General features: G+C 46.4%; 2 protein-coding genes across 2 annotated transcripts in view; one reads left to right on the top strand and one right to left on the bottom strand.

Moving 5' to 3' along the window:
• Positions 1 to 26,373, bottom strand: part of LOC146770423 (voltage-dependent L-type calcium channel subunit beta-1-like) — a 301,827-nt gene that overhangs the window by 165,749 nt on the left and 109,705 nt on the right. Inside the window, exon 4 of the mRNA XM_085640460.1 lies at positions 16,074 to 16,183. Within this exon, the coding sequence (XP_085496586.1) occupies positions 16,074 to 16,183 (110 nt within the window). The remainder of the gene's footprint in view (positions 1 to 16,073; positions 16,184 to 26,373) is intronic.
• Positions 20,729 to 21,724, top strand: LOC146770427 (tubulin-specific chaperone C-like). Its single transcript, XM_085640462.1, has one exon. It carries the CDS (start codon positions 20,744 to 20,746, stop codon positions 21,722 to 21,724), a length of 981 nt encoding a protein of 326 aa, XP_085496588.1. The 5' UTR covers positions 20,729 to 20,743.

Below are 26,373 nucleotides of genomic sequence, written 5' to 3'. Positions count from 1 at the left end.
TTTTTTTCTTCTATATTTACGAGCCATTTCATAATGTGTGTGTGTGTGTGTGTGTGTGTGTGTGTGTGTGTGTGTGTGTGTATATATATATATATATATATATATATATATATATGTATGTATGTTCATTCATTTAGCATTCAATGTAAATATATGCTTAGAATAAAACATTGCTTTAATATGTACAGCACCAATGCATTTTTATGCATGGCAACAGTTTTTATGCATTTTGCAATGTATTTTTAGACATGTTCTTAGCCATCCATATGTTGCTATATTTTAGATATGTTTAGAATTTAGTAATGTCGTTCATACGAAAGTGGAGTGGGTGTTGTGTGTCGCTATATATACCGTATATAGGTTTCCCGATTTGTCCTTGTATAGGCACAATTCGCATTGCCCATATTTAGGCATAGAAATCCTACCCTTATTTAGGCATTATCCATGCTAACCAAATACAGGCATGGCCACCTACATCCGTTCATCTACGTCACAACGAGTTCTTGGAAAACCAGACTCTTAAGCCTTTAGGACTTCCCCCTTGCTTGGATATTGATTTCTCCAAGAACTCATTTATTATGCATGAACATCTATTCCTTAGGGGTTCATTCATGACGTTCTTCTGCCCGACTTTTACGTCAATACTGGCATTCCTAAACACCTTCAAGGTATAAATATACCTTCACTTACCATGGCAAACCACGGTTCGGCTGCCTACTTGCACGATGCTGCTCGCCATGGCAAGTTCGGAAGGAAGTCAAGTCCCCGCCTGACGCACTGACCAGATGCTGTCATCTTCCTCTCAGAGAATCCAGCTCCAGTGTTTCTGACTCCCCTTGCGGGGTGTTAGAGATCGAGACTCGGAAAGAGATTCCAACCTCACTCATTCTAAGGTATGGAGCGGACTAGAACCTAGAGGGACTTTTGGCAAATCTTGGCAACTATAGCTAAACTAGACTATAGACAAACAGCACCTACTTCTTACCTTGTACTACACTTAGGTTAGGTACACTTGGGTAGAACTAGCTAGAAGCATCAGATGAGTATTAACATTTTAGCCTGTGTTATTTATGTATGTATTTTTATGAATATCTGTCATGGCTACAAACCATGCTATTGCAGTATTATTTTATCTTACTGCTAACGCTGTACGTATTGTACTTCGAATTCTGTCTTATGATTGTAGCAGTTCATATCTCTTGCACGAGAAATAAGACTGTTCAATAAACCCTTTTTATTGAAACGCCCATCTATCTATTTCTGTGTAACTCTGTAGAAGCTAAGCATGCACGATTGACTGAGTGAAACTTATCTATTGTTTCCACGATTCTGAGATTGTTCCGATTCGAAGGGAAACAAAGTTGTCATGTTTACGCGGTTGTCAGAAATGAATCCCTTCTTGTTTATTCGAGAAGTTTCTAGTGACTTCTGAGTTAGCTGGCACACACAAGTAATTAAGTTTAATGTACTCGATAGAGACATACTGACCTCAGTCCTATGTCAAAACTATAGTGTATATTATTCCAATGCGCAGAGCCTATCGGGGATATAGGAGCTACACCAACATGAAGGCCTTCATTTCATCCCATATTTCGCAGTGATATCTGCCTAACAATGCAGCTGTATTGGCGTTCCTTAAATGGGTGGAAGCTGCGCCCACACTTTTTTACCAATGGCATCCATCCGCTTGCTCTCCTGATCTGAAGGAGCCATGGATTCAGGAGCAGAAGCATGCCTTCGCCTTACCGCCGTTGTGATTATTGAATCTGGTTTCAGATCAGACTGTCGAGATTCAGGATCTTGTTGTGGAGGCTGTACTCCTTTAGGAGTCTTGTGATAGCCGACTTAACTGTGGCTGGAGTTAGGAACCTTTCCTCAACGATGTCTATAAGACCAGGAAGAAGAGGTCTTTCCGTCGACCTTGTTTGAAGAGTTTAAGATTACCAATATTGTTAGTTGAGGTGTATGCACAGAAAGGTTTAGCTTAGATGTACCTCCTACTGAGACATAGTGAAAGGTAATGGTATCGTCCAGGGGAGATATCCTAGCCGGAGACTGAGGTGCAGAAGATTGAGTGTATAATCATTTGGGGTGGATTAAGGTGATCCTGACCTTGATTTTGAGGATGAGGGGGTCATCGATCCTCTGTTAGGTGTCTGCAGCGACACAGACGTGGCCCTAGAACATTGTTGCACAGGGGACAGATTCAAAGGATGTAATGGATTCTGTAGATGATTGTCTCCTTGACGTCGAGAAAGGTGAAAACAACTTTGTGCAAACCCTCTTTGTAGCAACTGGGGTATTTGGTGGAGACAAATGTCTCTTCGATGTCGAGTGATGAGACTTTGACACCAACCAGTGGGATCTTGACGTTAACTTTTCGATGCTGACCTTGAGTGAGAAGGCAGCGGCATCTTAGTCTTCAACATCGACAGCGTTGCTGGTAATCGCACCCTAGACTTGGACATTGAGTGATGATGATGGCGCATCGACGTTGACCCTTCTTTTGAAAGTGAACTTTACGGGCCAAAACACTCAATGGTGACGTCTATGTTCTTGACGTTATCAAATGACATCAATGAGAATGGTGTTGATGCTGATTTTGTGAGGGAGATTTCTTGTCCTCAGATCTTCCACTGTAGGAGTACATATCTGATGTTTTAAACCTTGACTGCAGAATGGTGAGAGGATGATCTTTCCATTCATTTCCTTTTCTTCCTTTCTTATTCTGCCTTCATATCCTGCATCCAACCACGCAGTCTGATGCCCTCTGTCTTTAAGCATTCTTTTTGACATTTTACAACAAATGTCACATACTTTAGTGAGGTAGGTAGGTGAAAGGCACACCACACAGACCTTATGAGCCTCAGAGCTCGCCTTCTTTCTACAACATGATGAGCATTTGGTAAAAAGAGCAGGCATTCTGACAAAAAATACTGTTAGAAAATAAGTAAAAATTAAAGTACTCGACAGTGGAGATATAAAATTGTTGAGTACAATGCTTTTACAAGCACTGACATTGTGATGGAAAAAGATTTGTAGGTGAAGACACCTGAGGTGTTCCGAGATTCTGCGTGAAGGAGGCGGAAAAAAGTACTGACACTCTCAGGCAGACTGCTACTACAGTGTATTGCGGGATAGGGTGCTTCTAGGTGCAGGCCTCTTTTTTAATCTCATCAGTGGTAGCCTATCTGGTTGCTTTTCCTCTTCATGCTGTTTTTGTACACAGGCAAAATGTTTCCATGACAAAGTGTTGAGCATTCAAAGGCTATACAAGAATTTTTCAAACAATTCTCATACAGCATTTAGGAGACTAAGACAACTGTGACAGACTGCACCGAGTTTACATGGAAAATGACTTTCAGTGATGAACATTCTTCAGTGACTTTTTCCTGAACTGTTAATATATATTGGAGGAGGTGTTCCGGGGTCAGCGCAGGCAGCAGAGAATTATTCAAAGTTTATGACTATCAATGAAGATTCAACGAAGCAGAAGTAGTGGGTACAAAGACAAATATATATCAACACATCTTCATAAGGACAGAGGAATGCTGATAAAAGTCCATGGTTAAAGCACTGTGAATGAATGAATAAGACACAGATGAACAAATGTTACTTACCTGTAAACTGTGGTTCTCCAGAATTGGTGTTTTTCATAGATTCACATGCTTGAATATTCCCCGTCGTCGAAGTGGGAGTTCCACGGTATATAAAAAGCAATAAGTGTCATGTGTATATATATATACATACATAAACCACATAAGAGCATATACATATCCAAATAAACTTTATATATATTTCAAAATAACATATCAAGTGAAAATACCATAGGATAGCATTGACACTTAGGAAAGCATTGAGAAAAAAGAATCACTTTACTGACATATCCCTGTCCAAACTCTAGCCAATCATGCGTAAGCACCCTCTAGAACCTTCTCCTCAGAGGCTCAGGCCCTCAAATTTTCGTAGCAGAAGAGTGACCAAGAGTCTGATGAGGAGAAGAGAGCTTCTGAGGGGAGGAGGGTGGGTCGCATGTGAATCTATGAAAGACACCAATACTGGAGAACCACAGTTTACAGGTTAGTAACATTTGTTCTTCTCCAGTATTGGGGTGTCTTTCATAGATTCACATGCTTGAATAGAATAGTGAGCAGTATGTAGCAACCGGCTGACAAGGCCGTATTAATATTGCATGAAATACAGTGACAATGTATTTAATGCGCAATTGACAATACCCAAGGAGGAGGGAAGTAGCAGAGGCTCACCTTATTTAAACAGATTCCGCAGAACTGCTTGTCCCACAGCTGTGTCCGCTTCATTAATCGACTCCAGGCAGTAGTGCTCGTGAACGTGTGCCTGCTGGACCACGTAGCTGCCCGGCAAATCTGATGGATGGGTACACCAGCGAACAGGGCAGTGGAAGATGACATTGCTCTCGTAGAATGAGCCCTTACTCCAGAAGAAAGAGGCTTGCCAGCCTTTTGATGGCAAAAGGAGATTTCTGAAGAAACCCAACATGCAATCGTGGGTTTGGTAACCGACTGTCCTTTACAAGTGCATCCGTAGGCCACAAACAGCTGATCCGACTTGCGAAAGGATTGTGTTCTGCTGATGTAGAATTTAAGGCACCTCTTTAAGTCCAAAGAGTGTAGACTCTGTTCCGCTGGAGATTGCGGATGCGGGAAAAAGGTCTTCAAGATTACTGGTTCATTGAGATGGAAATCGGATGGCACTTTAGGCATGAAAGCAGGATTAGTGCGGAGAATTACAAAGTCCGATCTAAATTAAAGAAACGGAGGTTGTATTGTAAAGGCGTGAATGTCACTTACTCTGCGGGAGGAAGTCAGTGCAAGGAGGAGGGCCACTTTCCATGTTAAGAATTTGAAATCCGCCGAATGGATTGGCTCAAAGGGCGCCTTCATGAGCTGAGCCAATACGATGTTAAGACGCCACGTGGGTGGAGGACGCCGAATGGGCGGGAACATTCGGAAGAGACCCTTGAAGAATTGCTGTATTACTCTAGATGAATAGAGAGAGGACGAGCCGTCCTGACGAAAGCGAGATATTGCCGCTAGAAAGACCTTTAAGGTGGAATGCGACAGTCCAGACTGCGCCAACTACAGGAAGAACGGCAGAATGTGTTCCGGGGAGGCGTGCACTGGATGGATGTGGACCGACGCACACCAAAGACAAAATCGCTTCCACTTTAGCTTATAAGTCTTCACCGTGGAGGGCGCCCTCGCCCTAGCTAACACCTCCCTGCAGGCCGGTGGAATGTTCAAATGAGCAAATTCAAGGTGCTCAGGTTCCAAGCCGACAAGCTGAGTGAACTGGGATTCGGATGGCATATCCGACCCTCGTTCATTGTTAGAAGGTCCGGCCTCGGGTGAAGAAGGATGGGTTCGCATTGGGAGAGGAGTAGCAACTCCGAGAACCATGCCTGTCGAGGCCACCGTGGCGCTATGAGGAGCACATGGCACGGTTGTTGCAGCATCTTCCGCAACACTCGAGGAATCAGAGGGATCGGCGGAAAAGCGTAAGCAAATATCCTGCACCAATTTATCGAAAGGGCATTTCCGCACGACCCTTTGTGGGGAAACCAGCTTGCGTAGGACTGGCATTTGCTGTTCTGTGGGGTTGCAAAAAGATCGATAGTCCGGCGACCCCAAAGGCCGAAGACAAAGTCTAGAGTTGGCTGGTGCAATTCCCACTCGTGGGTCGATGACGTTGACCGACTGAGTGCATCCGCTAGAATATTGGAAATGCCGGGCAGGTGAACTGCCAGGAGCGTAATCCGATTGACTATGGCCCAACTCCAAATCCTCTGAGCCAGCCGGGAAAGCAGCGGTGATCTTGTCCCGCCCTGCTTGATCAGGTAGTGCATGCTGGTGTCCGTCTAAATAAGGACTGACTCCCCCTGGAGCTGGAGGCGGAAGGATTTCAACGCCAGGAAAATGGCCATCAGCTCCAATCTGTTGATGTGCCAGGAACGCTGAACCATTGTCCACTTGCCTTTGATGGACAGATCTTGAAGATGTCCGCCCCATCCTTCCATGGATGCATCCGTGGTAAGAACGAGCTCTGGGGCTGTCGCCAGAAAAGACGTTCTCGCTGCGATGTTGGAAGGACGAGTCAACCAATGCAGCGCTTGAGCCATGCGAGCTGTCACCACGAGCTGGTCGTTGAACGAACCGGAGACCTGACGCCATTGCTTGTTCAATTCCTCCTGAATGGTACGACTCTTCAGTCTGCAATGTGGGATCAAAGCGATGCAGGAGGACGCCATCCCCAGAAAGGACTTTAATATGCGGACTGAAACTGACTGCTTTGCTGCGATGGAGCTTGCGAGCTGTCGAATTTGTGATTGCCGATCTGCAGAGGCAAAGGCCATAGCCCTGCTCGTATCGATGGTAGCGCCGAGAAAGGTCTTGTACAGAGCTGGCGTGAGCTGAGACTTTTGCACGCTGATCGACCAGCCCAGAGACTGAAGTGAGACAGCGCTGAGTATCGAGGGCCGCTTGGTGGGAGGACTGAGATTTGATGAGACAATCGTCCAAATATGGGAATATTTGAATGCCCGTCAGTCTCAAATGGGCCACCACCTTGGCCAGGATCTTTGTGAAGACTCGAGGAGCTGAGCGGAGGCCGAAGGGCAGGACCTTGAATTGGAAATCCCTGTGGCCTACACGAAAACGTAAGTATTTTCTGTGGCGTGGAATTATAGGCATATGGAAGTAAGCGTCCTGAAGGTCGTTTGTCGTCATGAAATCGCCCTGAGAGAAGAATTGAAGGATGTCCTTTAGCGTGAGCATGCGGAATGATTGATCCTTGAGAAATTTGTTGAGAGACCTTAGGTCGAGGATGGGGCGCCACTCCCCAGATTTCTTTAGTATGAGGAAAAAACGGGAATAGAACCCCAACTCCTTTTGTGATTTCGGAACCACTTCGATGGCCCCTTTCTTGAGCATTATCTGGATTTGGTTGAAAAGTTCTTTGAGGTGAGCGGGAGGAGGTCCGGATGGAGAGGTGTGTGGGGGGACCTTTACAAACTCTAAGGCATGGCCCCTTGAAATAATGTCCAAAACCCAACGGTCCGAAGTGATTGAGGACCAATTCGAAAAGAACTGGGAGATTCGTCCTCCAACTGGAGAAAGGGAAAAACTGGAGAGAGGGGACCCTTGATGTACACAGTCATTGTTTTTTGGAAGAGTTTCCCCTGTAATTGGACCTTCCTCTATAAGATTTGCCAGACTGCTGCCTGTAAGACTGCTGCGGCTGTGAGGAATAACGTTGTTGTCCTTGGTTGTAGGAGCGGTACTGGGAAGAAGACCCACGAAAGGAAGAGGAGGTGCCGCGACCGTGTGCACCCCGAAAGGGCTGCTTCCGGAACAGGAGAGTGCCGAGGGAGCGAGCCGTCTCCGTGTCCTTCTTGATGGCTTGTAAAGCGTCCGCCACATGTTGGCCGAACAAAGATTCTCCATAATAAGGCATGTCAAGAATCTTGGCCTGGACCTCCTGTCGGAACGAGGTGGAACGAAGCCAACCCTGTCTTCTTAAAACAGCCGCTCCAGCCAATTGACGAAAGCCCGTGGAGGCAATGTCGACGGAGCAGTCGATGATTTCGGAGGATGCCCTCTCACCCTCTTGCAGGATCTTTAGAGCGTCCGCTCTAGAGTCTTCTGGGATAAGCTTAACCAAAGCTGCCATGTCCGACCACATTTGTCGATCGTAACGACCGAGGATGGCCAAAGAATTTGCTGCTCGGACTGTTGTTGAAGCCATGGTCGAAAACTTTTTGCCAATGGCATACAGGCGGCGGCCGTCACGATCCGGAGGTGACGAAAGTGGAGACGAGGGATTTTTGGAGCGACGTTGTGCCGCCTGAGTGATCACCGAGTTTGGCTTAGGCTGAGACACTAAGCAAGCTGGAGAAGAGTCCGGGGCCTTGTACTCCTTCTCCAATCGCGGGAGCACTGCTGGGATGGAGTTAGGCGTCTTCATTAGCTTAATGCCTTCATTCCAGATAAAGTCTATAATGGGCACGGCCCGTACCTGTTTCTGCGGCTGGGACTTGAAGTCGTACAGAAAGCAGTCCTCCTCCCTAACCATCATGGGAAGGTGAAAACGTTGAGCCGCCCTTTCCATGAGCTGATGGAATCCTGTAATGTCGACAGGTGGTGAGTTCACTGGCGATGTTGGAGGCGATGCGTGCAAATTTAATTTGATAGTCATCCCAGTCAGCCATAGAGTCCTCATCTTGAAGCTCTCCCTCCTCCGTATCCAGATTATCCACAACCACCCCTGGTGCAGGGGGATCCAATGCAGGTGCGGATGGTGCCGGCACCGTTGGCACCACAGGAGGAGACGAAACGGCAGATGGCGTGTCACGTGGAGAACCATAAGTGGAAGGCGGAAAGCGACGATTGTAATCGTCCAACATAAATTGAAGGTTGGAGATGAGCGATAAAGGAAGTTGCGCCATAGGAACTTGTGCAGGGGGATGTTGCTCCTGCTCTTGACAGTAATAGTCCTGCGAATAGTCATCCTCCTCGAAATCTTGGCACTTAATATGGAGCTCAGAAGGACTACGAGCATCCCGAAAAGTGGACTGAGCATCCTCATCAGAATCAGATACTTCCTCATCACCCGAGGGGAATAGCTGATGAGGTGGCCGAGTGACCGGTGGCATCATGACAGAGTCCAGCACCGCATGACGACGCTGCAGAAAGGATTCGTCCATCGTCACTGGCGCTGGTGTAGACATTGGCACCAATGGCATAGTTGCAAAATTTGACACCACCGTCGTCGAGGTGATGACGAGGTTGCCGTCGACGAGGCTGCCGTCGACGAGGCTGCCGTCGACGAGGCTGCCGTCGACGAGGCTGCCGTCGACGAAACTCACGCCGACGAGACTGTCCTCGACGACGAGGCTGCCGACGACGACGAGGCTGTCGTCGACGATGTTGTAAGCGCCGGCGGCGATTTCTTCTTCTTCTTTAATAGCACAGTCTTCCTAGTCGTCGACGAAGAAGATAGTGGAATCGTCGACGAGACCGTCTTTAGGGAAACACACAACACTGTCGACGGTGAAAACGTTGATGAAGTTGTCGTCGACGACGCAGGAAATCTGCTCGAAACCGTCGTCACAGTCTTCGATGAGGTTGATGAAGTGGCAGATCTCGTCGACGGAGGGACCGTCGACGGGCTTTTGCACGTTTTTGGCCAGAAACATGCGCTAACGGAGTCCGAGACGCCTGAGAGCTAGATCTCGGGGGCGTTGGCGTAGTATCGGAGACTTGGCCTGCAGACACTTCTCCAAGATGAAGTCTCTTCTTTTTTTAGAAAGGGCGACGGCAAATCCTGAACACTACTACGCTTGGAGGAGACTCCTGTTCGAGCAGAGGCCACACTTTCCACTTCAGAAAGGGGGTTATCCGTATCCTTCATTTTGTGAAGCCACAACAATAGGCGACCCTCCCTGTCCTTCAAAGTCTTTTGAGAGAAAGTTCTACAAATTTTACAGTTGGCTACCTTATGGTCAGGGTAAAGACAGTAGATACATTTTTCATGAGGGTCCTCAGAAAAAAGCCTTAACTTCCCACAAGAGGAACAGGGACGGAAAAGAGACTTCTTACTTGAAGACATGATGAGAAAAACTCAAACCAGGCCAAAGACTGAGCAGAGCTCAGGGAGACTCCCTTCACACGCATGCGGTAGAAAATCTGAGGGCCTGAGCCTCTGAGGAGAAGGTTCTAGAGGGTGCTTACGCCTGATTGGCTAGAGTTTGGACTATAAAACGACAGGGATATGTCAGTAAAGTGATTCTTTTTTCTCAATTCTTTCCTATGTGTCAATGCTATCCTATGGTATTTTCACTTGATATGTTATTTTGAAATATATATATAAAGTTTATTTGGATATGTATATGCTCTTATGTGGTGTATGTATGTATATATATACATGACACTTATTGCTTTTTATATACCGTGGGACTCCCACTTCGACGGGGAATATTCAAGCATGTGAATCTATGAAAGACACCCCAATACTGGAGAACCATACATATGGTGCCTTATGAATATGCATATATATATATATATTCACTTAAAAAACCATAGGTTTCACACACGTTGTAGTTAGGAATTACCATTTAAAAAACCTTGCAAATTCACTTAAGAAACCATAGGTTTCACACATGTCATAGTTAGCTGGACATTTCACTCGTAAAAAACCATTGAAATTCCCCCGTTATAGTTAGTTCAGATAACTATAACTCGCGCGACCGCCACTCTATCACAAGGATGATGTCATCAGTGATGTCATGAGTGATGCCACTGACCATGTCATGAGTGATGTAATATGTGACGTCATCAGCAGTGGATTGCGGGCGCGCGAGTTATAGTTAGCTGAACTAACTATAACGGGGGAATTTCAACGGTTTTTTATGAGTGAAATGTCCAGCTAACTATAACATGTGTGAAACCTATGGTTTTTTAAGTGAATATATATATATATATATATAGATAGATAGATATAGATATTACCTACTGGCGGTCGCCAGTAGGTAGTTATAGTTATAGTTAGGACCCTGTTTCCATAGGAAAACCGCAACATTCTATTTGGAATAACTTTGGCGCCGGTCGACGAATCCTCGCGAAATTTTCAAAATAGGTGGGGCGCTCCGCTCCGCTCCTACCCTGAAAGTCTCGGGGGGGATTCGTCAAGCGGGGGCTGAGAAAAAAGGGGGGTCCCAAAACGCGTTTTTCCCATGCATTTTTCCATAGGACCTTTAGACACAGCTACAGCCCGAACGGCTGAACAGAGTTACTTGAAATGTGGCAGAGAGGTAGTCCTCAGGTCAAGTAAGTGCCTTTTGTAGGTCTGGTGTAAATCTGTTCAGTAGTTCCTGAGAAAATAGCATTTAAATCAATATATATATCTGTGGCAGCTTACGGTAAGCTTACCGTACGCGAATCTGATTGGCTGTTAGATCTTAGTAAACATTCGAATCGGTCGAAACCAGGAAGTGGCGGCCGCCATTTTCTCTCTCGCACTCTGAGAGGGGGTTAAAAAACAAAGGCCAAAAACATGTAAAGGGGCTGTTTAGACAGCTCCTACGCACCTAGCCATGTTGAGGGAGTCCCCAAAGATCCCCCAAGGCCAAAAACGGAATTTTAATTTTTTCGATAATTTCGCCGATTACGCTTACCGTACGCGTACGGTAAAAATTAATAAAAAAAAAAAAATCCATACTCTCCCCACCTCATGTGCAATTGGTGTCCGAAGGGCACCATTTGTGCATGGCATATTACAGATGTGAAAAATTAAAATATTACCTTTCACAACGAAGCGCATCATATGTCCTCCATGTGCGCACGGTGCGCGAAGCGCATCGTGCGTACATGGCCCATCTAGCGTTACGTGGGCACGCGGTGGTTTTTTATCAGTAAAATGTCCAGCTAACTATAACATGTGTGAAACCTATGGTTTTTTCACTGAATATATATATATATATATATATATATATATATATATATATATATATTCACTGAAAAAACCATAGGTTTCACACAAGTTATAGTTAGCTGTACATTTCACTCGTAAAAAACCAATGAAATTCCACGTTATAGTTAGTGCAGGCAACTATAACTCACGCGACCGCAATCCTCTGCTGATGCCATATGTGTCTTTATGAAAAAAAAATATTTGTAATATATGTATAGCTAAAATTTAATGGAAGAAGACATGGGCAAATAAGTGTCTAAATACAGTATTAGCATCAGCAGAGGATTGCGGTCGCGTGAGTTATAGTTGCCTGCACTAACTATAACGTGGAATTTCATTGGTTTTTTACGAGTGAAATGTACAGCTAACTATAACGTGTGTGAAACCTATGGTTTTTTCAGTGAATTTGTACGGTTTTTTAAATGCTAAGTTACTTTACGCCGTTCGTGCCATGCGCGCCCACTTCACGCAGTTCGTTCCGTGCGCGCACAGTGAGCACGCGGTGCGCTTCGCGCACCGCGCGCCCACTTTATGCAGTTAGTGCCGTGCACGCACGGTGGACACACGGTGCGCTACGCGCACCGCGTGCCCACGTTACGCTGGATGGGCCATGTACGCACGATGCGCTTCGCGCACCGTCCGCACACGGAGGACATATTATGCGCTTCGTTGTGAAAGGTTATCTATTAAATGTTCAATTAGAAGATATGCCATGCACAAAAGGTGCTGTTCACAAACCATTGATCAGTTACCGACTTCCACGTTGGAGCGGTAAATGATTGGAAATGGCAATTTTGAGAACACAAATTCTCCATAATCCAAATATTGCCTTAATATGTCACCCCATGTGGACTCTTGCAAATAAAAAATGATGTATGGGGAGGAGTTCAAAGGTCACTGGTGCGGGTCAGTGTCTCTAGTGCCCAAGCTCAAGGACCACCACTAATTTAGAAGGAAGCATATGCCCTGCTCATGAGTGTGCAGTACACTCTACGAATTCCAGAGATACACAAGGCAGCCAGTGGCTTATGCATTGTTCCAATCATTGCACTATAGAAAGTTATGCAATGATCTCAAGGAGCCAGGAAAATCTTCATCTTTGCAATAATTTACTTAAGTAGGCAGCTATGAATGTCTTCAGCCTTACAATAAAAGCCCCGCAGACATCAGTATTTTCCACCGTACAGTTACTGTAGGGGAGTGGATGGTACCTGCAGCCATGCAAGACAAGTACTGCAGTAGATGATATCTTTGGATTCAGTCCTGCGGGCGGAGGAGGTTTTCTTTTTCTGCACAGCAGCTACCGCAACTTAACAGCTGATATTTTGCCATGCAGGTATATCACTGCATATCACTGCAGTTAGTGATCTTCTAAGCCCAGCAGTTATTTCATGGCAACGGGGGATTTTCTTTGCCCTGCAGTAATTGCACTGCACCTTGCAACAACTTCCACCTGGCAGTTATTGCAAAGCAAAAGGTTGTTTCTTCTACTCTGCAGTAATTGAAAGCAAATTGCAGCACCTTGAAAAAAGCACTTGGCACCTCTCATCTATCCCTCTATCTTCTTCTTTCACCAAGGATGAATTTGGGGGTTTCATGGACTAGTACTTGTGGTAGACCAGCTGGAGATACGCGCAGCACCCATAAGTGGGGTCCAGTAGTCACTGTTTCTTGTGCATTAGCGTTTCACGTGCTAGGGGCACAGTCAGCATCCACTCATGCCTTCCAGCCGTTACAGCAAATGGAGAGCAGGTGATGTGGAGGGGTGCAACTAATAGAATAAAAGTTACATACCCAAGACATCTGCACCAGGATGGAGCAAAGGAGGCAGAGTGTGAGAGAAAGAGACCAACAAAGGGAAAGGCAGAAAGAGGGGCACAAAGAGAAAAAAAACAGTGAATTTGTAGTGTAGCAAAATGATCAGTGGAAAAGAAGTAGAAACTACTTACCTGTAGCTTTGATGACTGATTACAGTTTTATATTTGCATGCTTGTCATAATACTGCTATGTAGTGGATTGATCTGTAATCACCTGGAAAAACTTTCCAATAAACAGAAATAGCCTGGTGCACGCCTACTTGGAGGCATATTTGTAATCAGATGTAACTTTAAAGTCAAATGGAGCCCCACAGTGCACTTAAAGTATGAGGCATCTTCAGACTTCTTATGTAGAGTGGTAAAGTACGAACAGCTAAACATTTACAACTACTTTTACACTGTGTGGGTCCAAGGAAAGTCTAAACTAGACAAATGTTAAGGGTGCGATCAGCAAAGGGTTTTTCGACTGCTGCTGCAAGCAGCAAAGGTTGTCCCTGAGCTAGGTTGAGTGGTGGCAAAATGGCACTTCATCTAGGGTGAGAATAAGCATTGCACTAGCCCTGCTTTCAGTTATTGGTGGGGAAGGTGGAAATCACGAGCTTCGTTGATGAATCTATAATCGGCATAAACCTACGCAACTAGTGTTCCAAATAAAATAACATTTTATTTTGCAGCATTCATTTCTCATACACTAACATTCAAAATAAGAAAGCAAAGGACTCCTGAATGAAACACTTAAAGTCCTACCTGTGATTCTTGTCTGGACTCTGAAGATATCAGTGTCTAACCCATGGATGCACTGACAATAGTACGTCAACCACAGAGTCTGGTGGCTTCTCTGCTTTAGTGCAATGACCCTGAGGCACCTTTTTCGAGATGGTGACCCAAACTCTCTCCAACTCCATTTTAGAACTATGAAATGCGGCTCACGGTTAGATCAAAACTACTCTGGCCCCACATTCTCAAGCCAATTTTAGAACAACTGACCGTATTCCTCATTGAACGCTCTCTTCGATGCGGAAAACATAACTGAACAAAACAATTACAAAGCTATTTGAGAGGATTCTGACCACAGGCGACTTCTAAGACTGCTGCCACATCTCACCCAGAGGATTACTTTTTCTCTAGTTTCAGTAACTGCAGAACTACTGGGTTTCTTGACTAAATGGGATTACGGGCAGATAAATCAGAAGATGATGTCAAACTGATTTTTGTTGTTGAAGAGTAGTCCATGTTCTCAAAATGGGATCTCATTTGGCATATGCCACCGATTCAGTATCAACTAGGCCTTTTTCTACTGCAGAAAGCTTAGAACTGTGCAAATTCTACCTGCATGCTAAACACCCATGTAATCTTCAATTGTGCTGTGTAAGTCCAAGTCATCACTGCTTCTGGGATACCCATATTGCAGTTCCCCTTTGCCCAGTGTAAAGGGATGTACAGTGCCACCAGGTACTTGCATCTCATGGTACCGGACACCGCCATTTAGTCTGAATTGATGATGTCTAAGTCCTTAAAGGATGAGGATAACATTGGTAAATAACTTCCACTCAATCTGTACATGTCAAATAAAATTCCATGTCCTCATGTCTTCCCAGTGCCTAAATACCAGCATTGTTTGTCCTGCGTGACAAATGTGGTGTTCAAGCATGTAAAGCAGGGTTTGCAAAGGTTTACATACTTCAAATTATTATGTCATCTAGTATTTGATTGGGAAATTGCCCTTATTGCAAAGGTATTTATGAATGCAGGAAGGAGGACGTCAGATAGGGAAAATGACTGTCACAATGCCATCCTTCACAGGTTTGCACGAAATGCCTTTTGATCATTCGGACACCTCTCAGAAAACTGAGCTGTTATAAGCAGATTCATGTACGAATCACTTGCATGGCTGGTGTCTGCGGTCCTAACCCACCCAGGCGTCAGATTGTTAAACACACACTCTCACAAATTTGACCATGGTATCTCACAGCGGAGGTAACAGGGTACTCCTAATAGGGGCTTTTCAGGAAAATCTTAACTAATGCTGCAAAGGAAAAGTAAATGTTTTCACAGGACAAGGCACCGTTCTCTTTTTGGGCTAAATTCAAGAATTCAAGAAAATCAAGCCACAGATTTGATTAATTTGTGGGTTATAGTTCCAGAATTTATCTTTAATGGGGAACACATTGAAAGCCTTAATAATGGACATATTCGATATTATAGACAAGGCTTGTATGACAGCATCCAGATGTAGAACAACACTGATAACTGTGTTCATGAGGGAGCATCATTGGGTGTCACTTGATGGTTATGACATAGCCATCTCTAATGCAGGAAGTAACCTAGTGCATGCTTCGATCTGATGGAGGCTGTCATCATTTTCACAAGGAAGACTGTATGACGTTCAAATGATCAGATGGATGGCACTGCCTGGTTTTCATTGCTTCCTTTGTCATGTGGTACACAAGAAGCAGGAAGGCATCCCACCCCCATAGGCACACAAGATTGACTTGCATCCAGTGACCTCACTCTCTCCATCTCCCCAGGACCAAAAAAGCAACATGGATGTCAAGAACTCAAGCTGCACCATCGAGTGGCAGTTGGTGAAATGCACCAGTCCAGTTTTATGTGGATATGTGACATCACGGTATCCAATAACTTCTGTAAACCAGGAGATAGCATTTTAGATACTGGAGAAATCATGCATTTCTGGTACACAGATGCAAAGAATCCTAGAGAAGAAAAAACATTTCCCCTTCTTCTCCTTACCTAGACTATAGCAGGTGCTGGAGCGCTCAATGATGGTATGTTTGCTAGGGTTGTTCAATACAGAGCGCTTAGCCAGGGAGATGTCGGCTGTAACACGTGTAATGGAGATCCTAGGAGAGGACAGAAATAAATGAAAGGTAATTTAGTAGGAAGATCATACAACAGAGCACTCAAGGCTTGCTAAGCAGACCCTAGTACTTACCAGCTAGACCCAAAGAATGCAGTCAGTTAGTAGGACTCTCCAAGCGGACGTCAGGAATTATTCTAAATTGCTACATTGAACTTTTTTTTGGGGGGGGGGGAAGGGTTGTGGTGGTATTTGGCTGAAGCATTGACAGAAGACTCTTTCTAAGTATATGAATGAGTCTTACCTTAATGGAAGAAATGGCGAAGGTCCGTCTGGCCAACTGCTGCATCTGCATCCTGTGCAGACTCCAAGCAGTGCTGCGTTAAGGTGTGAGTGGTCTTCCATGTTACAGCACCACAGATCTTTTCCAAAGTCACTCCCACGAAGAGCTTTTGCTGTTTTTCCAAAAGTATGTTAGCTTTGATATGACAAAACTGTATCACAGCCGATATCAATATTGCGATAGTGGCTTTTATTATTGAAGTCCCTTCTCAGCCTTGGCCATAGGCAACTAACAATTGATACATTTTCCGAATGTCCTTCGTTCTCCGAAGGTAGAACTCAAGGCAACGTTTGACATCCAGCATATGTAGTGTTTGCTCTGCAGGCATTGATGGTTGCAGAAAGAAGGACCGGAGTATGACCATCTCATTGAGCTGGAATTGTGATGGGACTTTAGGAATAAATGTAGGATTAGTCCTTAGAATCACAGTTTCTTCTTTAAATAAAGGGTTTCCTAATGGTGAACGCTTTGATTTTACTTACCCTTCTGGCTAAGGTGAAGGCCAGCAGAAGAGCGAGTGTCAATGTTAAGAATTTCAATTCAGCTTTATGAATGGGTTCAAATGGTCTTCACATGAGTTGTGCAAGGAGCACGTTGAGGTTCCATTCCAGCGGATGTGCTTACACTGGAGGAAACTTACGGAACAGCCCCTTCATAAATTATTTGATCAGGCTTGAGGCACAAAGAGAAGTGACGCTGGAAGCTCTTCTAGTGACAGGTGGAAGCCACATGCACCTTAACTGAGGCAAAAGCTAAACCAGATTTTGCCAAGGAAATGAGATATGGTAAAATCTGTTGTGGGGATACTTCAAATGGATGCAGGCCATTTTGTTGGCACCAAAAACAGAACCTTTTCCATTTCATCTTGTACATTTTATTGGTACTTTCCGCTCTAGATCTCGAGAGGATGTCTCTAAATTCCTGCAGAATATTCATGTTCTGAAATTTCAGGGACTCAGGAGCCAGGCATGCAAGTGTACAGACTCCGGATTTGGATGGCACACTGGTCCGTTGTCCCTGGTCAGAAGAGAAGGGGACATCTGCAGATGTATGCGTCTGGCTTCTGAAAGATGAAGAAGTTCCGGGAACCAATGTTGCCTGGGCCACTTGGGTGCAATCAGAATTAGGCGACATCTCTCCAGCTCCATTTTGGTCAGCACTCTGCGAATCCATGGGATGGGGGTAAAGGCTTAGCCATATATCCCTGGTCATTGCATCGAAAGGGCATTGCCAAGAGACCCCGGGAGGGAGAACCTGCTGGCATAGGAACGGCATTTGGCATTGATGTCTTTGGCAAACCGGTCCACAGCTGGCTTTCCCCATAGTGCAAAAACTCCGTCCAGTTCGAATTGGTTTCGTTCCCATTCGTGGGAATTGTCTGCAGCTCTGCTAAGAGCATCTACTAGCCTGTTGTGAAGGCCTGGAACATGCTCATCCTTGAGAGAAATCCCATACTGTGTTGTCCAACTCCATAGTTTATACGCTTCCAGAGAGTGTGAGAGATTTGGTTCCTCCCCGTTTGTTTATGTAGAACATGCTGGTTGTATTGTCCGTATGCACCATTACGGAGGCGCCTGCTATTCTCGGTAGAAGGCCTGTAAGGAGAGGAATACAGCCTTCAGCTCCAGGCTGTTGATATTATATTGCTTTTGAGAATTGGACCATTTGCCCTGAATCTGGAGACTATGCTGTACTTGATTATCTGGATTAATATGCTGTTTATCTTACTTCATCTCTTGTAATTTTATACTAAGAATAAACCTGGATACAGCTACAACAGAGTCCCCTGCAATTATTGAATTTCACAAAGGCCTTGCATTGGATCATGTCCAACCTGGTTGCCAGAAATTGAGAAATTTGACGGGGAAGAAAAGAAGACTTTTTGATGTTCATGGTCAGTCTGTTGAAAAGTAGGAGACAAACATATGTTTTGTCTGGCCACTTGATCTGATGTTCGTGCCTTCCGAAGCCAATCGTCCAAGTAGGGAAATACTTGGTTACCTTGAGAACGAAGGACTGCGGCCACTGGTGCGAGGCACTCTGTAAATATTCTGGTGCGGACTTGAGGCCGAAAGGAAGAATCTTGAATTGGTAGTGGGTAGCAGCTACTGTAAACCTGAGGAATTTTCAGAGATTCCGTTGGATGGGGATGTGGAAGTATGCGTCTTCTAGATCAAGTGAGGTCATATGTAAAGACCAGGGCACCAGAAGAACTTGAAATGAAAAGGCTGCAATTAATATGCGTTCCAGTGACGCGTTAGACGTTCTCAAAATGGCCGCTGTACGTAGATGTTTAGACCCAAGGCAAAATGGCCGCAAGTAGTGCGTTCCACCGACGTAATTAAGTGCGCAGTAGGCCTGTCGGTACAGTCTGAAGAGAAGTGCAAGTAGAAGTGCAAGTGTTGCGGAGAAAGGAAGCGCACAGACATTTACAGGCAACGACTCAAAAGCAACACTTTCGCGCACAGCAAAGCCTTCGCGCACAGCCAAGTCCTTGGAAATATCACAGGTGAACAATGCGCTGAAACCAAAGGTTCCCCACAATCGTTGCGAGATCGTGCAAGTTAGTCAAAGTAGCCACAATCAGCATGGATCTCACCGTGAAGTGAGGATTATATTGCTCAATACACGATCCGGAACAACTGCACGTCGGTACAGGAGCAATAGAGTTGGAGCAGTCGACGCCTGAAGAACTCCGATCACGAAGATGTAGATCCGGCGGGAGACAGAGGTGTGCAGAACACACACACGCAGGTCCGTTGTGGTGCCAGGGCGCTCGTCGCCAAATTTGTAAAGACCAGGACACCAGAAGAAGGTACGCGAAGTAGCCTTTTTCAAGGTAATGCCCTGACACCAGTAGGCATCTAATAATGACAGCAGTAATCTTCCATCTGCCCTTCAACTGCCACCCTCGCCCAAGGTTCCATAGTAGAACAGAGGAACGTCATAGTACCTTGGGCAAGGGCACGCGGCGAAGGGGCAGCGCGAGGCAAGTCGCGAGGACAACAAGGTATAAACACAACACATCTCCTCATTTACAGAATATTTTGAAATATGCAAGGAGGGGACAGGGGAAAGGGAAGGAAAAAAGGAGAGCGGAGAAAACAAGACAATAATTTGCACCATATAATAACAGTATGGGACCACTACATATGCCATATGTGCTAGAGGAAAAACAGTTAATCACATACAAAATCTTGTAACTTTTTTGGTAGAATTATTTCTCTGCCATGTCTATTAATGGTAGGTTCCTTGATAGTGTTTCTGCCAGCATGGGAACCCTGAGGGGGTGAACCATCTTGTGTCATGTCAGAAGTTCCAGCTTGAGGAGTGTCATCAGCACTACAAGTGATGGAATCATGTGGAGTGCTAACAATAGTTTCCCCAGCGGAAATATCAGGAGTGAGGTCATCCTTAGGAATTGCATTAGGGTCACTGAGTCTGGTAAAACTCTCCTCCAAGTTAGGGCTACCACTGGTGCCCTCCTCCGGATCGCTCGAGGGAGTAACTTCACTTCCTTCAGGGTAACATCCCTGGTGGATGTCATCTAGAATCAATCGTATCTAGAGGAGGTGGAAGTACTCCTCCGCTCTTGTTCAGAGTGCTGCGGAGGCAAGATACCATCTCCCCGGCACAATGATAAGGACGAAAAGTGTCATACCTTTCCGTCACTTAAAAGCGCGGAATTGCAAAAGATTTCCTTAACCATAAGGGGTTGTGAGTAACGGCTAAGTCCTTTTTAGGTCTCGGCTGCGAAAGGCTGCGCTTGCGCAGTCTCGCTCCGAGATTTAATGAGTTGGAGTGACTTTGAGAAGAGGGGCTTGCACCCGCCCCTCTTCTCTCCTGTTCTCCATTGGCTGGCCTCTTAAATGCTGGCCAGCCACTGGAGAAGAGGTCCAGTCACTCCGTTGAAGCCCCGTCCTTTTCGGATCGGGGGGCGTGTTTTTTGCGAGAAGTCTCAGGGAGGAGACAACAGCAAAACACGCCCCCCAATCCGAAAATGAGGCTCCCTTTCTCCGAGGCATTTTTGCTGTGCCTCGGAGAAAGGCGGTGGTGTCTTCCGGTGCCCTCGTCGTGTTTTAAAGTCTTCCACAGAGTATCCCAAAGTTTTCTTTTTTCCAACTCTTCATTCTGATTGGACTGTGTCACTAAGTTAGTTTTCTATAATCTTGTTGATTTCGCAAACAGCTTGCTAGCTGCCTCTCTCCTTTTAACCACCTTTGCTGTTGCCATGATCGAGTGACTACGCCGGGAAGCGATATGGTGCTAACGTCCAGCGGTAGCACAGCGGTCCCAGAGCGGCTGCTCCGGCGTGATTTGGAGCGGCAGCAGGAGGCGGAGAGGCGACGGCAGGAGAAGGAGCGTCGGACTGTGGATGAAGAGAAGCGAGACTTCTTTCAAGCTTCCTTCGGGCCCGAGCGTGATGCTCTAGAGCAGTTACTACAGTCAGGAGATGATCCAGGGAAGGAGCCGTGGGAAGCCGAGCTGCAGGATGCTGGGGTCCGACTTCAGGCTCTTCAGAAGCTGGTGAATGACAGCCTGCGCTTCCTACCTTCTTATGACGTGAAGCAGGCGCAGGATGCGCTGCAGCGACTGCATGTGGCTCTGGTTGATCGCAGAGAGCAACTGCAGCCCAAAAAGAAATTCGCCTTCAAGTCCCGTGAGCGTAAAGAGACCCCGTCGGCGCCCGCTCCTGCTCAACTGGAACCCATCACCGCCCCTGCCCCGTTGCCGGAGCCAGAACACACCTGTGGCTTCCGCGGCCTCGAGGGCCAGAGCTTGGCATTGAGTGGGGAAGAGCTATGCGGGCGGGACGTGCAGTTAGCAAATCTGCGGGATTGCCGGGTACAATTGCAGGGAAGCCTTGGTACCTTGCACATGCGAGGGCTGCACGGTTGCACAGTTCTCTGTGGACCAGTTTCTAGCTCCGTGTTTATGGATGAGTGCCACAACTGCGAAATGACCTTTCCCTGTCAGCAACTACGGGTGCACCGCAGCACGGACACCCGCATCTACCTGCATGTCACGTGCCGGGCCATCATCGAAGACAGCCGCAGCCTGGGCTTTGCGCCACTCACTTGGAACTACGCAGGCATGACCGAGGACTACCTTCGCGCCGGCCTGGATCGCTCCCGCAATCACTGGAGTCAGGTGGATGACTTCGACTGGCTGGCCCGGGATGCAGCGTCGCCCAACTGGGGCATCGTGCCCGAGGAAGAGCGGCGGGTGCAGTGGGATTGAAGTAGTGAGCCAGTAGGACACAGGGGTCCGATTCATGACTTCGAAGCTGTTTACACATTCACCAAAGCAAACCCTCAAGCCTGGCTTTTTGTACGGAAGCAACAAGTTACTAGGGCGTGATTTTTACTTCTCTCTGATCTGCCCGAGGGCCACTGAAATGTGATGTACTATTAACAACTGTTGGCAAAACCCCAAACTCATTGACTGTCGTTAAATATAACTGACTTACGTTCTCTGCTTCAGCGTACCTGTCTGTCCTCCTTTGCACATTTGCAAGCATTGCACTTATAAAAACCAAACTCTCCTTGCGATTTTTTTTTTTATTTTTATTTAAAAAAAAAAAAAAAAAAAATGATCGAGTTCTGGTTCTGTTTGTACACGGACTCGCAGCTCCTGCTGCACATGCTTCAATTCCTGCTGTGACTAAAATGGTGTTAATCCTTAGTCACGTCAAACTCTGTAACGCCCCCTGATTCAGTAAAAACTTGTGTTTACTAGCAACGGACTTCAAAATACAGTTGTATTCTGGGAGAAGAAATGAGCCACCTCCGAACGGAAATCGTACTAAGCGCTCGCCCCTATTAACTGAATCTCCGTCAAATAATTAGTGTATTTTTTGATCCGTTCAATAAGAATCCGAAAGAACGTGCTGTTTTTTTGTGGAACATCTTCATGGGCCTGTGTTTTGTAGTATTCTAAAATATACATGTAGTTGCGTTAAAAAATATACCACAAATAATAGGAGTATGAAACAAGTTTGCTATGGGTTAACATCCCTAAGGCTCCGAAAAATCATGTCGTCACAGTACAACTTCAAAATGGCCCCTTTATTTGCACATTTTATTAGTCCTCTGTCGGCGTCGACGTCACTCGTGCCACCATTTTCTTGTGTTTCAGTCACAGAGGCTTCAGGTACACGAACAGCTTGAGCTGGAGTACGCGGGCTGAATTATGTTGTCAGCCGCTCAGCTACTCGACGAGTTGATGGGCAGGGACCGTAACCTGGCTCCTGACGAGAAGAGTTGTAACGTTCGCTGGGATCACGAGACTGTGAGTGCTGCCACTGTTAGCTATGCCAGACCTCCTTCCCTGGACCCCAGGCTTTGCAGGGCCAATAGAGGGTTACATGGAAACCTACTGGGAGAAGTAGATGCATATATAGAAAACACAGCCTACAGTGAGCTATTTTGTTCATTGCCATGTGCTAGTCAACTACTTTGCTTTCTTTTGATATTCGCTGGCGTTGAATGCCGGTTCAAATTCACGCTCTTGGCTTACCCTTTAGCGTTTTTTTTTTCCAGGACTCGCCTAGATAGCTGTCTCTTTAAGACCGTTTTGCCGGGTGTTTTGGGCCATGTGGGCTGCAGTGGTGGAATCTCTTGTAGGTTGTGTCGCAAGAGAAGTAAGTGACAGTGTGGGTTGGTGAAGGGTCCTTTGATGGATCGTGGGGACTTGACTTTAACTGTGCAGCAGTTTGACAACAGTACGTGAAAGCCATGTCTTTTTGAACCCAGGCCATTGTCTAGCCAATCTACAGTGGCCCTGCAACTGAAAGCTTGCATACCCTTTCCATAGAAAGCATTTTCTGTACTTCAACAAAAATAGAACATTAGGAAAGACTAGTCTCAATTTTCTTCTCTTCTGTTGTGATGCTTAAATTCAAGATTACAGGTAATGCTCCTGATGATTTCTTTAATCACTGGCAGTCTCTCGTTCCAGCGTGCACGCATGCATTCAGAAGGTTTCCCTCCTGGAAGACTGGCTGCATTGTCTGGACTACCAGCGCAGATCCCGATATTGCACACACCCTGAGCGCCTTTAAACATACGATCCTTCACTTCCACAATTACCCGTTAGGCTTCCTTAATCACAGACGTCAGTTTCATTTTTGATTACGACTTGAGATTCTTTCAACTTATTTTACACATCTCTACATAAATTACACCCTCAAACTGGGGGGGGGGGGGTCCGGTTTCATCTAACTAACATTTACATAGTTGTATTCACTGTTCTAGCTTAGGAAAACGTCAGGTGTCTGTTTTGAGTTGTACAGTGTTTTGTTTTCGGACTTTGTTTTGAATTGTTTTGTTATGTTAGGGTGCCATCGTGGCGTGTGACATTGGGTTACCGACTCATATTTGAAGCTTTTCGTGCTGAAGTTTTAGTGTTTTACGAAGTGAGGCAGGGATTCCAGGCCTGATGGTCAATATTGGTGCATCATACTTCATAGTTTTTCTAACGCTTCTTTTTTGTGCTTATTTAATAAAACACTGCACATCTATAGAAATACTTTGAAATCATTGACATCGTTATACAAAATCAACGTAGGTGCCTTAACCATGTATGTAATGCTTTCCTAGAAACATTGATCGAGTATCGCCTATTCTCATTTTAATCTCTCATACACAAGCACTATGTTGAATATCTTGGACATGTTTTATTAAATGTGCAGAAGCGCGATAAACACCGGGATTGCACTAAAGTATGTTTCGCAACTTGAAGTCTTTCTTCATATCTTATCGCTTCACCAGTTGTTTCTGACATGCAGAGGATATAACACCTAGGGCCTCATGTAGGTAAATAAATTTTACCGGTTCTTAAATACCGAGCCGTACCGAATCGGTAAATTAGAATCGGTAAGTTATATGTAGGTAAAAATTCGGTAACAGTTACCGATTCGGTAACAGTCGGTAAATACGAATCGGAATTCACCGATTCGGTAAATACCGAGGTGATAATTACCGAATCGGAAAATACCGAGGTGGTATCTACCGATTCGGAAAATACCGAGGTGGTATCTACCGATTCGGAAAATACCGAGGTGGTATCTACCGAATCGGAAAATACCGAATCGGTATGTACGGATTCGGTAAATAACATCACATGACTTGACGAAACAGCTAATCCTGTGCAACGACAGCCCACCCAACCAGGAACTGCCCACACCCAGGCAGGTGTACACAATTAGCCGACGTTGCCACACCCAGGCAGGTGTACATAATTAGCCGACCCTGGAGAGGCTTGGAGTGCAGAGGAGAGGCAGGGAGCAGTTGCATGTGCGAGCGGGAAACGAACAGCATGTCCAGCCAGAGAACACAGAAAGACGGAGGGGAAAGGAGGAGGAAGCTCAAATTCAGCCCCAAGGAACTCCAGGTGCTGGTGGAGGAGGTGGTGAAGCAGCACCAGAAGCTGTTTGGGAGGCAATCCCTGCAAGTGCCTGAGGCCGAAAAGCGCAACATATGGCTGGCCATCCAGGCGCAGGTCAATGCTGTGGGAGTGACCCACAGGGACATTGAGGTCCTCAAAAAGCGCTGGTATGACCTGAGGATCGTGACCAAGAGGAAGATGGGCGACATCCAGAAGGAGGCCAGCCAGACCGGAGGTGGAACCAACAGGGCACCTGCCCTCACCGAACTGGAGGAGCTGGTGGCGGCCACAATCGAGCAAGAGAGCGTCGTGGGTCTTGGGGACGCCGACAGCTCTGCCAGAGCCGCAACACACCAAGGTAAGACGAAAGCACAGCAATGTAGCCTCCCCTACCCCTATCCCACATCCCCCATTGTGAAACGAGAATCACACTGCAGTCCACACGTGTCAGTGCAGACAGGCAATGCATTCCGGGAGATGTAGTCAGGGCAACACTAACCATGACGTAAATGTCACAGGGCAACAAGGCATGTCACGCACTCGAGGCACAAGGAGACAGAGGACAGATTGGAATGTGAAATGATTTATTGTGACGCTTGCAATGCAGCCCTTCGGGGACACTGAGCCAATGTTGTTTTTCTGTCCACAGATGTGACATCATGCAGTACAGGGCATGCTGCAGGGGAGACGGCACACCGGCCACAAAAATCACCTCTAGCCAGCACGAGTTCAGACCAGGGAGCAGGCCCACTGGCAGCCGCACCACCAACACAGCCAGCCTCGCCGCACACAGAGCCAGCATCACCTCACCGAGAGCCAGCATCACCACAACCACAGCCAGCATCGCCACTCATGTTCGAATCACCGGCCACATCTCCGCTTGCAGGTGTGAGAATGAGGAGGCGTCCAGCAGCCAGGCTACGAGCCTTCGACACCTCGTCAGACGACAGCATGGGCCCAGAAGACCGCACCGGGCACCAGGAAGGGAGCCATCCCACTGTGCCCCACACCTCACAGGCAGCACAGACGGGAGCAAGAGGGCGCCGCAGGTCGCGTGTCCAGAGTCCACCAGCACCCACTGACGGCCATGGTGTCTTCTTGGGGCTCGAGGGCCAAATGTTGAAGCAACAGCGCCTGCAATCAAAGGCAGTTATGTCAGTCCAGAGGCACATGCGGGTGATGAAGACAAGCTTAGTCAACATGGACACAAACATTGGCGGCATGGCTGCGGGCATTCGGGACATGTCCCAGTCAATCCAGCAGTTGTGCAGCAAATTAGATGCTGACATCAAAGCACGGCGCCGGGAACGCCAGAGAAGGGACACTACCAGCAGGGCACTCAACCGTCTGGCAACTGCGACTTCCCTACTTTGCCGGCGCTCTGTGACGATGCAGGAGGGCCTAACACAGTGCTGCAGCGACCTGTCTCGGGGGATGGTGCAGGTGACAAGTGCACTAGGGGTGCTATTGACTAGTCAGGCGTTGACAACTGCTGCAGGGGA

The sequence above is a fragment of the Triturus cristatus genome, unplaced genomic scaffold (assembly GCF_964204655.1).
Source record: "Triturus cristatus unplaced genomic scaffold, aTriCri1.1 SCAFFOLD_194, whole genome shotgun sequence".
NCBI lineage: Eukaryota > Metazoa > Chordata > Amphibia > Caudata > Salamandridae > Triturus > Triturus cristatus.
The sequence above is the reverse complement of the archived record's forward strand: the minus strand, read 5'-3'. Positions and strand labels throughout refer to the sequence as shown.

Coding starts and splice junctions, on each gene's coding strand:
- LOC146770427 (XM_085640462.1), top strand. CDS start 20,744: ATGGTGCTAACGTCCAGCGGTAGCACAGCGGTCCCAGAGCGGCTGCTC.